This window comes from Panthera onca, chromosome C2 (assembly GCF_046562875.1).
Source record: "Panthera onca isolate mPanOnc1 chromosome C2, mPanOnc1 haplotype 2, whole genome shotgun sequence".
In the NCBI taxonomy this organism is placed as follows: domain Eukaryota; kingdom Metazoa; phylum Chordata; class Mammalia; order Carnivora; family Felidae; genus Panthera; species Panthera onca.
This window is the reverse complement of record NC_138347.1, coordinates 31,966,106-31,978,591: the sequence shown is the minus strand read 5'-3', so window position 1 is coordinate 31,978,591 and position 12,486 is coordinate 31,966,106. Positions and strand designations below refer to the sequence as shown.

General features: G+C 37.0%; 1 protein-coding gene across 8 annotated transcripts in view; it reads left to right on the top strand.

Annotated features, from left to right (window-relative positions):
• ROBO1 (roundabout guidance receptor 1) overlaps positions 1-12,486 on the top strand; it is a 1,123,873-nt gene that overhangs the window by 1,046,103 nt on the left and 65,284 nt on the right. For all 8 annotated transcript variants that reach the window (XM_078452893.2, XM_078452898.2, XM_078452894.2 and 5 more), the window contains 4 exons: positions 4,603-4,808; positions 6,595-6,676; positions 6,847-7,015; positions 7,117-7,283. In XM_078452893.2, coding sequence (XP_078309019.1) covers positions 4,603-4,808; positions 6,595-6,676; positions 6,847-7,015; positions 7,117-7,283 — 624 coding nt within the window. The remainder of the gene's footprint in view (positions 1-4,602; positions 4,809-6,594; positions 6,677-6,846; positions 7,016-7,116; positions 7,284-12,486) is intronic.

Here is a 12,486-nt window from a genome sequence, read left to right as displayed (position 1 = left end):
ACAATACATAATTTTTGAATGAATGGATGAAACATGGATAGAATGAACAGCTAACTCTTGGTTAAGTCAGAATTCAAGTTTATGATATGTCATTCCAAAGCCCCAACTCTTACCCCTGTCTGTGATGCATAGTATATACGTACTGGCTCCAGTGAGTTAGAATGACCTAAAATGTACGGTTTCTTACATACATTAAAGCTATTAGATGATGGTTATGAAGGTGGTAATGAATTTGATAGTGATCAATATAATCAGTATGTAGAAGTACAATGCAGAATTGCACAAAAATTTAATATTTCAACTTTATGTGTAGAAGCAACTTGTATATACAGGTGTACATGAAAAATGGCCAGAGAAACCTATGGTAAGATACTTTCAAGTATTTGTTACTATTCTCATCGATAATTGAAAGCAAAGCTTTCTACATGCCATCTGACATGACATTATCATAAATTGCTACATTTATGAAAATAGATCAAGGCTAGCAATTTTTGCTAAACTAACACAAAACAAAAACCTAACACTAAATATACTAATTCGTTTTACATTCTCGGGGAAGATTTAAGGTGGCTTTGTGTGCGCTTTGTGGTGGTACTGTATTTTTAGTTTTGTTTTCTTTATTTTGGAATTCACTGATATTGCACACACAACAAGTATGGACTCGTTCTTCACAGGTAAACTATTACTATTGTGAGTGCTGGCAACATCAGTATTTGCATAAATCAAATCAAGAGGAGAGCTAGTAGGCAGAATACTTTCTGGATGCTATTTGAATGTAGCTTCTTGATCTTTATTGTTTGCAAAAAGAACAAAGACAAAGGCAGAGTAAAACAGGAGGCACAGAATTTGGTGGACCAGCAGCTGTCTTTAAAATGCTGCTTCTCTATAGCTGTGGCCTCTGCCCCAAATGGCATTTGACTCAGGAACATAGAAATCCATATCACCTATTTAATTGAAAATGTTTCTTTCCTTGATTGGTAGAATGCAAGAAAATTAGTTAATGGCTTCCAAATGATGTATAAAATTAAAAAAAAAATCACTTGCATTCATCTTTCAAAAGTTACTGGTATGCAGAGAAACGAGGGTTCACTTTTATTCAAAAAAGAGATACCTGACAATTACTATTTGATGTGGACAAGTGACTTGTACTGTCAGTTTCAGTTCCCTAACTCGTAAGTAATTGCAAGATATGTTTGCAAACCAATGTTTGTTGGTATGTAAATATTAACTTTGCATACTCAAACCAGTCAATAGAAAAACCATTTTTGTAATTTGTTCCCTTAAAATTATTTTATAAATGTATTTACATGTATTAACATAGTCTTTATGATCATTGCTTTTGAAGTAACCAAATCGTTCTTCTGATGACATAGTCTCGTTTTTTTAGGACCTTTATATTTTTCATGAATGTGTGGAAAAGATAGCTTTGATAAACTCTGCTGGAACAGGGCTATACCACCGGTGACACTGCCTATACCAGCAGTATTCTCACCACGATCACCACCATACTGATGCTCATTAATAATAAGTTACAGTTATTCAGTGCTTCCTTTGTGCCAGGCACGAATGCTACCATCATTTTGCATATCAATTTCAAATCTGACAACATGTCATTTTACAGATCAGGGAATGGAGGCAGAGACTGGTGAAAAGGTAGGCCCCGATCATACAGATACTAAGTAGCAGAACTGAGACTTAAAACAAAAGTTTGTACTGTTCAGTATGGTAGCCAGCCGCCACATGAGATTATTTAAATTGGAATTTCAATTACTTAAAGCTAACTAAAATTACACGTTTAGTTCCTCATGTACTCTAGTTGCACTCAGATGATCGGGATCCATGGATGCTGTTGGCTTTTGTGTTGGATAGCACGGTTACGGAACATTTTCATTTTAGGGCTACATCTTCCTCTAAGATGCATCTATTTACTCCTTAAAATTCATTTTAATAATGATAATTCATTCTAATAATACCAGTGTAAAATATTAGAGCCTTAATTTGAGGCTTGACTCAGAAATGGACCTCACTGCAGGGGCGCACCTGGGTGGCTCAGTCTGTTAGGTGTCTGACTCTTGATTTCTGCTCAGGTCATGATCTAATGTTTTGTGACATGGAGCCCCAGTTGGGCTCCTCACCAACAGCAGGTAGCCTCCTTGGGATTCTCTCTCCCCTTCTCTTTTTGCTCCTCTCCACTCTCTCTCTCCCTCTCAAAATAAATAAATATTTTTTTAAAGAAATGGACTATACTCTTTAGTTTGCATAAATTTATGTTTACATAAATGATAGATGAAATGAAATGAAACATAGATGTCATCAATATTTTATTCTACTCTGTGACAACACAGAGTATTTCATCTTTTCTACCTAAAAATGTGAAATTGCTTTAATGAACTCCTTCAGCTCTGATTTACCTATCTATCAGGTTTTTACAGAAAAGGGCAAATGGCAGTATCATAATCCATATATGTTTCTAGCTTTTTGCAATTAGCAAAGCTTCTTCATATCTGTTATTCCGTTTAAATCTTCATAGCAATCCCCTGAGCTGGCTAGAATGTTACTATCTTCCACAGATCAAACAAACAAACAAACAAAAACGGAGGCTTAGAGAATTTAAGGAAGCTGCCCAAAGACACATGACAGATGGAGCTGATAATTAACTACACTCCTCTTCTCTTGCCTTATTTTTGTAAACTACCCAGTATAAACCAGGAAGAAATAAATAACAGAGAAACAGCATCATTAGACTGGGTTGGGATAGGATGGGAGGTATGAATGATGCTAAAAATGATACAAACATTGAAGAGCTATAAAGATACAGGAAACTGAATAACCCCCCAGATATTGGATTATTTCTAAATATAACAAGACTACCAAATGTAAGCCACTCCATTACTGGATTTAATTATAATCAGTAATAAAGAAACACTGCTACTAATTTAATTAATGTCTAGAAATAAATATTCATTCATTCTTACAATCAAGGGAACACAGGTGGTAGAATCTTATGAAACCCAATGCAATAAAACACTTTCATTCTTTTTTCATACTTATCAGGAGGGGCCTCTAATTTGATTTTAGCCAATCTCAGCAGAAAATGTTGCAAAGATGAAACAGTTCTGAACAAAGGAATTAACTGACTTACATTTTTCATCTGTGGAGTCCCTGAAACACTCCTGCCAGGTTACAAACTCCAGCCTGCGAACACGCCTCCCTGATATTAGCAAATTTCATACCAGTAATCAAGTATGGTAGAGAATCAGAAGGGTGGAGTGAAAAGGCAGTCGCTGATTTCACTCTCTTGCTTTCTTGTTTTTGCTTAAATTGAATGCATAAAACTATAATTATTGCATGGTAAATGAAGAACAAAGTGAAGTGTGGCTCCAGCTTGTGAAACTCTTTGGTGCATAGAACTTTGAACATGACGCATCCAGCTTGGCAAATTCTTGCATGCAAAATTTGGTTACTCTGGCAACCAGTTTCTTTTAATCAGGAGACTTCTTAAAACTGTCTTTTATATATTTGTGACTTAAAAATGTTTAGCTAATATTCAGAATTTATAGCTTGTTAATGACAAAAATTTCTTACACCTAGTTTTTAGGTTTCATAATGAAAAACAGCATCTATAGAGTTTCACCTGAATTGACTAATCAGGGGATGAGAACTGAGAACATCTCTCTAATGCAAGCTATTCTAGTTAGTCTGCAGTTGTTTCTGATTTTTCCCCTAAATAATGGCTTTCTTACCTGAGATAAAGTTTTTAGTTTTTCATATAATAAGAAGAACATTTTTTTTTTTTTACTATGAAAATGCCTTCCATTGTTTCCTTCCATAGTACATTAAAACTACTAAGGTGATAGAATTTGCCAAAGTGTTTTTCAGGCCCTGGTAGTTCCAGGATGAAAGTACGGTATTTTTAGGTTAGGGGATTGGCTTGAGTTATATTTTTGGATTAGCCTACTAACAATGGATTTGGGGCACTTTTTCAGTTTTTTATGTATTCATTAGGTTTAGGAAATTTTTACCCATGTATTCTGTTAATAGAATTCCAAGGTAGAGCTCAAGCATATTGACTTGTAAGTCATGAAAGTCTAAAGCACTTATTTGAATCCAAAATTGTCAGACATGCTGGTATGATGCCATAATTTTTTTACGTTGGGCACAAAACAGTTATCAGATAGTGAGCTGACTTTAGTTCATTTATGAAAATATTGTCTCATTAGTTTCCTTGGGGTAGGTGGTTATTTGTTGTGTTTTATTTTTACATATTTTAATGTTTAAAAAGTACAGCATTCCACTTTTCACCACTATGCATATACTTCGCCGTCCACTATTCTTATTTCCTCCTCAGACTCTTAAGTGAAAGAGGCCCCTTGACAGAGTAGCATGCTCAGGCAGTTGTGGGTCATTGGAAAGGAGTGTATTGTATCTCATTTTTATGTCCTAAACCAAAGCATCATATAAATGCATTCTGAATAATGCATGGCTCCTACTTTAATTACTTGTTTAATTAGTTTGTTTCAAAGCCTAGAGCAATTGCTGTTGCTTGGATGATTAGAAAATTGCTTCCAGTTGTAGAAATCTATTTCCTGTTTCTTCTGGCAGTGATTGCAGACCGGCCTCCCCCGGTCATTCGACAAGGTCCTGTGAATCAGACTGTGGCCGTGGATGGTACTTTAGTGCTCAGCTGTGTGGCCACAGGCAGTCCAGCACCCACGATTCTTTGGAGAAAGGATGGAGTCCTTGTTTCAACCCAAGATTCTCGAATCAAACAGCTGGAGACAGGAGTGCTGCAGATCCGATATGCTAAGGTAACTTAAAATGACCCCCCGTTTCCTGTTTGATCCACTTTGGTTTTTGCCTCCAGCAACTGGTGCTGAAGTCTCACGTTTTAGAACCAATGAAATGCTGAATAACAATACTAATATATTTTTAATTGATGCTTTATTCTTTTATATATTTAACATGATTTGATTCAAAACTTAGCTCATAGCAAGTAATGTAAGGGGTAGTTTTTGTTTGTTTGTTTTAAGGAGAAAAAATATTTTTGAGACATGTGGAAGAAAATAGACAGGAACTTGTGGGAGAAAAAATGCCTTCCAGATAGTGGTATAATGCAGTCATTCCATAAAGGATTTTTCAAAGATATTTCTCCAGTACCATTTACCTACAATGTCCATGAACGGTTCTTCTCTGTGAATATTTGGCTCCACATTTTGCAAAGCAGAACACTATACATGCAAACAAAAACTATGTAGCAGGTGTCCACACTGAGTGCACATTTCAAATCAGAATGTGAAATGATGAAAAGCCCACAAGTCTATGAGAACAATTTAGGGATTTACCTTCCCAGGGCATCACACCTCCCTACCTGTTCTTTCAGGACTGTGTTGTTTTGTTTTGATTTTGCCTTTTCTTTTAGGTCAAGATCAGACAAGCTCACAAGGCATATGAAAGAACAGCTTTGACAGCAATAAACATAAATTTCACTCACTTTATTGCCTGTTGTGGGTGGCTTCTTGGGAGTTTTGGACGAGCATGAGAGTTCATATTACGTGCCATGAAAGTTAATATGTTGTACTTCTTTGTGAGGACGATTGCAGTTTTGTTCCTGCAGTTACCAGAGCAAGATGGCAACATTCTTGCTTTATCAAATGTTACTCAAAGATAGAGTTACTACCTTAATTAAGCAAAGGTGTATGGGTTCGTTATGCTAGTGAAAAATTTTTTTAAATTTTTTTAACGTTTATTTATTTTTGAGAGACAGAGAGAGACAGAGCATGAGCAGGGGAGGGGCAGAGAGAGAGGGAGACACAGAATCCGAAGCAGACTTCAGGCTCTGAGCTGTCAGCACGGAGCCCAACACGGGGCTCGAACCCATGGACCGTGACATCATGACCTGAGCCGAAGTTGGATGCTTAACCAACTGAGCCACCCAGGCACCCCCACTAGTGATAATTTTAAAGCTGAAGATGTGACCCCGGTTTGTTTTCTGGCATTCAGTCTTGAGAAGGGAAAGAGACCATTCATTCCAGCTGAGGTTTGACCTTATACTTATTAAAATTGCCTTCAGTCACAGGTTGAAAAAAATAAAATAAAATGGGAAAAAAGAGTGAATACTTTGAGAAGAAATCATTTTGTGTTTATCCTTTTTCTATAATATATGTTTATCTCAGATAGACACATGGATGTAACCCTAATAAAATATGAAATGGCAAGAATAGTCATTGGCTAAACTTTATGAGGATTACCACGTGACATTGAATATGAAGATATAATTTAGTAATTAAAATTAATGCTCTGAATTTGAATACCTCATTGTTTATTGTCCCTGACACTGAAAATAGTGATAAGGTAAAGCAATTACACATTATATTTTTGTTATGCAATTAAAATAACCATATAAAATCTTATTTTCTGTATTCATGTAATATTTTCCTTTACATTCAATAAAAATATATTCAGTTAAGAGGAAGTTTCTAGTTATTGAATTTTAATGTAGTTATCCATATTCATGGGACATATACAAACCTATCATTGCTTTTCCAGCCCATTGAGCTCTCGATTGTTCCAAATATTTATTTTCTGTCTTCTCAGCTGGGTGACACAGGTCGGTACACCTGCATTGCATCGACCCCCAGTGGTGAGGCAACATGGAGTGCTTACATTGAAGTCCAAGGTAAATTAGATAGCATTTTTGCCTTAAAGCGTAAAAGGAGGTTGTTTATTTACTGGCAAATGGACAAAGTGGATGTTCTGATGCCTGAAGAGGTGTATAATTGTGTAATCTACCTTTACATGGTTATCTGTGTATGTGTAAACATCTGTCCTCTTTTGCCCTTTGATTAGAATTTGGAGTTCCAGTTCAGCCTCCAAGACCCACTGACCCAAATTTAATCCCTAGTGCCCCCTCAAAACCTGAAGTTACAGATGTCAGCAGAAATACGGTAACCTTGTCATGGCAACCAAATTTGAATTCAGGTGCAACTCCAACATCTTACATTATAGAAGCCTTCAGGTAGAGTAAAGATGATGTTTCCTAGTTGGTCTTTTTGTTTTGTTTTGTTTTTTTGGTTTACCATTAAATATGCATGTTCTAACTTGTGTATCTTTCCTCAGCCACGCATCTGGTAGCAGCTGGCAGACTGTAGCAGAGAATGTGAAAACGGAAACATTCGCCATTAAAGGACTAAAACCTAATGCAATTTACCTTTTCCTTGTGAGAGCAGCAAATGCATATGGAATTAGTGATCCAAGCCAGATATCAGATCCAGTGAAAACGCAAGGTAAATACTGATTTACTCAACCTTGTGACACCTACTTGTCCTTAGATGTAATTTTATAAGCCAGTAATTTGTACTGCATAATGCTACAATTGCATACATAATATAGATCTGTTCTTCGAGTTGCTCAATTAATTTTTAATACACAAACACACTGTCTGCAAACTTTATTGTTTTCTGTACCACATACTCCAAGATAAGATTGATAAGAAAGAGCAGGTTTCCCATTTTATAGAATCATAATCTGAGATAAAAATACTATGTATTTTTGTATTATATTCGATTTCTTGATTTTTCGATATGGTTATATGTGGGTGTAAAATCTTAATCACATAATAATTGTGTTTAAGATTGAGTCAATTTCACCTGTGTTGAGATTAGCGCTCATGAATTTCTAGATGAGTTTTGAAAATCACAACACTAGTCAAGTAATATTTTGTGGAAAATCAGGCAAGTTTAAGAGAGATTTGGAAGATAAACTTGCATTTGTTCTTAATTCAGCTGTGCAGTCAACCTCCTATAAAGCATGGGGAAAAATAATTTAGGTCTGTACATTGTCTGGCCTGTCTTTCATTGTCAATTATATGAGCTGTGATATATTAAACTTTTAAATGATGTCATGTATATTTGGTCAAGGCTGGGTTAAAGAAACAGATAAAAGGAAAATGAATATGTAGAAGCTACTTCTAAAAAACATTTGAAATTAGAAATCTGCTTACTTGGGCCACATTCTAGATGTACTGCTTTTTACTATCTTTTATGAATAAAAATCGTGTTTAGCTTTCAGCAGGTTATCTCCTATCCACCACCATACTCCACTTGTTATTTTAAAGCTTTAAGAAGAGTAAAATTTACATGATGAATAAAAAGATGATTTGAATCAAGCTTTAACTTTTTAAAAGATATATTGTCATCGTAATTAAAGTATGGTTATCCTTATATTAAAAAAGAAAGATGATTCTAGATGGTAGTGATTAGAAATAGACAGTTATTTTCTCAACAGACAGAGGAATCGTGATGTCTCAATCTTGAGTTGTACCTTTTCAAAGGAAAAAATGTCACTTAAAGTGATAGAAACGAGTTGTGCACACAAAATTGGAAGACTTGAACTACTTTTTCCTGATTTTAGAGAGGGTCTGCCAACCATTTTGCATGTTTTGTCTTTTCTAATGAGTGTATAAGGAATCTCTGTTGAGGGACCTTTTGTTCTAGAATTTACGGAGAAAGCAAATGGAGTTGCAGAACGTGCCCACATTTGTCTCTTGCTGTATGAGTCCAACACACCCAAATGCCTATATTTGCTCTGATGATTCACCTCATCAGGAACGCTAGGACTCTTGGATCTTGCCTTAATGCAGTTTGAGGTTTTCAATATTAGATACACATTTATAAAGAATGCAGACCCTTTGACAGCTGTAAAATGAATTTAAATTTCTGTCCCCAGTACACGGGTCTCTACCTAGGAGACTCCTCTAAGTGAAAGTTTTGACTGACTGCTACTCAATTACCTACTCCTGTGAATTGTCTTGTAATAAACGTCCTTATTTGTAAATGATGTGGCAATTAACGTTTAATCTGAAAATTAACTTAAGCCTTTTTACATTTTAACTGACTTAGTGGAGCAACGTAAGTGGGATGAACCCCTGTCAGTGGGAAGACTGGAGGTACAGTGAGGTAGGCATACGGTTTTGAAATCAGGAGTCTCTGTCTCATCTCCTGAACCTGTTAGCTCTGCAGCCCTGAGCCAGTTAGTTTGTCCTGAGCTTCAGCTTCCTCACCTAAAACATGCGGCTAAAATCCGTACTCCACAGGTTTGGACAAGGATTCATCAGCTTATGAGCACCCAAGACTCAGATCTCGTTTCTGTTTTACGCTGTAGGAATTTGTTACTGGACTCATGTTTCTTTCACTGTCTGGACTAAAAATAAAGGAAGTTGATAACCTTTGCAGATGCCATAACACTGAGAAAGACGAGATTGCAGAATGAGAGCATCAGAATTAAATATATCTCAACAGACTGAAGTGATGGGTCAGCACTGACAAGATTAAGATTAATGGAGCGAATTTAAAACTTAACGTTTTAAAAGTTAGCTGTAGAAAGACAAACTGAGGACCCCAGGCCTAAAGGGGGAGTACATGTGTGTCAGGGTGGTGGGGGCAGACAGAGTTCAGTGTTTTGAAGTCCGTTAAAACACCTCTGACCATTTGAGTGTTGTATTTGCCAAAAGAACACACGTAGTCTTAGCTGGCATTAGCAGAACTACGTCTGGATCAAGTCATCTCCTCCCTTTACCCTGAACTGGTCAGATTATGAATGGAATGATGTGCTCCTCTTGAGCGCTACGTTTTCAGGTAGACTTTTAAGAGGAGGACAGTGAGGATACTTGGTGGGGCTGCCAAAACAAGTCCAAGGAGTAGACGTAACATTGCGGAAGGCTTCGTTGTCTAGTTCTTGGACTGCGTTTGAGATGCCCTGAAGCCCAGCTGAAGGTTAGGCTGCTATTGGTTGGAAATTGATTCCTAAGAGAACAGTCATAGTGTCTGTAGCCATTTCAGTAACATGGCTGCAAAAATAAGTCTTCCCCAAAGAGGGATTCCTATGAAGGAGTTGGGTCGCAGTTAAAGGTACAAGGCCTAGTTTCCAGTTCAGGACTCAGGTGGATCCGTTTCACAGCCAGGCTTAGAGCCTTGTCACACAGCTATCGAGATGTCTCTTCCCCAGAACAGGATTTGATGCTGCAAGGAAGATGCCGTGAGTCACGGGCGAGTAGTGGGTGTGTGGGCCGTTGCTGGCATGCTGGGCTTGCCACTCCTGTAACCACTGTGCTTCGTCCATGTGTCCTGTTTGCATAGTATTCTGAGCCCTATCTTTGAAGAATAGGTCCAGCGACAGAGCATGTACAGCATGGGTATGGTATAGATAATAAGAACTCAGTCGTTGTAAATAATGAAGCGGGGCCTGGGTCGTCTCTCTTCAGAGACTGTGTATAAATTCCAACACTTGGGAAGCAACTGGATAGAATTACAATCTAAAATTTCCTCCCAGTTTAATTCTGAATGCTCGGAAGGACCTTTTACATTATAATCCTTTTCTTTTTTTTCCCAAGAGAAGAAAGAGGACAAGCAAGAACAGTAACAGGATCAATTCAAAAACACCTGAGGATAGAAGCTTACATATGAGAGGAGGTGTTTAGAAGCTGACATAATGATGTGTTTTTCATGAAGTAATTCCCTTTAACTCACCCAGTGTTTGTTGAACACATTCTGTATGTATGGCTCCGTGCTAGGTGTTCTGGGTTCACACAGATTAACCCAATACCTGCCTTCAAGACGAGGACTTCATATGACTTAACGAAATTCAGTTCTCTTCATATGACTTAACGAAATTCAGTGGCGAAATTCAGTCGCCACCATCAGTAGTGCCATTTAACATATGAGAAAACAGAAAAATAGTGAAATGGCTGATCAGTTGCTGAGTTGGGTGCAAACCCAAGTCTGTCTTATTCCCAGGACTTCGCTCTTATCCTAGAGATAGATGGTAGTTGGATAGATGGTAGTTGGAGTCATGGGAGCAATAGAAACCCAAAGGGAAGAGAGAGGTCCTGAGATGGAAGGGTGACAGATAAGTGCTTTTCATCTGAACGCTGTGATAATCAGTTGCCTGAGGGCCAGTGTTAGCCAAAGATATTTGTAGTGATGATAAAGTATGAGAAGCCAATATTATCTCCATTGTTTTTCTCATCTTGCTTCTTTATAAGCTTAACTGATAGGCCCGATATATGTACAGTCAAGAGTATTGTATCTAAGAGTGTGAAATAGCACTCTCGATCTGTCTTCTGTTCGCTTGCCTTCCATGGAGTCCATCAGACCTTGGCAACCTCATTTTTTTGTCATTTCAAGGTTTAATTTAAATTCTAGTTAACATACAGTGTAATACTGGACAGCCTCATTCTTAATATACATATCTTTTGCTTCTTCTTCAGAGTAAGCTCTTTAAAGACTGAAACTAAAATTTGGAAAACTAAAATTATCATTTCTGTTGTTTATGGGATAGTCAATATTCTGGAATGTATATGCCAACATATAATACTATGAGAAAAAGAATTCTGGCCACAAAAAATTATTTATTTTCTTTCCTGCTTCACCCTGTATTCCCTTTTATTATTATAATCAAAGCAAAATGTATGTATTTGGAAAACCTTTTGAGAAATGGGCAATTTTTATTGAGTAGAGACTTTAGTAACTTGAACAAAGCCCCTCCTTTTTGGGGAAAAATAAATTGCAACATAAATGAACACTTGTAGTAGTTTAATTCTTACTTTGTTTGAGGTCTCCTTTCTTAAATTTTGGTGTTCTTGAGATTGAGAACTTTTTATTAAACCTTCTGTACAGTGATACAATAAGTGAACCAAAGCAAACCATCAGTTAAATAGATGTTAAGTGCTCTTTCCTCATCAGATTTATTTTGTTCTTTTCTTTTTCTTTTTTCTTTTTCTTGTTTTTCTTCTTCTTCTTCTTCTTCTTCTTCTTCTTCTTCTTCTTCTTCTTCTTCTTCTTCTCTCTTCTCTTCTCTTCTCTTCTCTTCTCTTCTCTTCTCTTCTGTACTCTATTTCATTTTATTCCATTCCATTCCACTGGTGGCTTCTCTATCCACCATTGTAGGTACTAATAACTTACCATGTATCTTTTTGGGGAGGGTATCTAAATTCATCATATAAGATGTGAGGTGTCTATTTTCTTTTTGTGCTTGCTTTATACTTCCACATTTCCATTCTTTTCATTTCTCATCCACTCTTGCAATTTCTGGATCCTTTCTTGCATACACAAGATTACTGTAGAATTTTGTAACAAACTCAGAGGGATTGCACCAACTCTCATGCTTGGCAAGAAAGCCATCATTACATGGTAGGAGGCGCCCTCAGATGCTGCTTTGTGTCATAGTTATTTTTGCTTCCTGCTCTTTCTTGCTTTCTACTTGTCCTCTGCTGTTCTCTCTCTCTCTCTCTCTCTCTCACTCTCTCTCTCTCTCTCTTCCTCCCTCCCTCCCTCCCTCCCTCCCTCCCATCATCTACTTGCTAATGAAAACGTCAAGCTGTTCCTATTTTCTTCTGTATAACGGGTTAACTTCACAGTTGGAATGATTCTTCTTTTCTGAGAGTTGCCATGCATGAAAGGATTGTTTCACTATGTTTTCATTCAAGTCAGT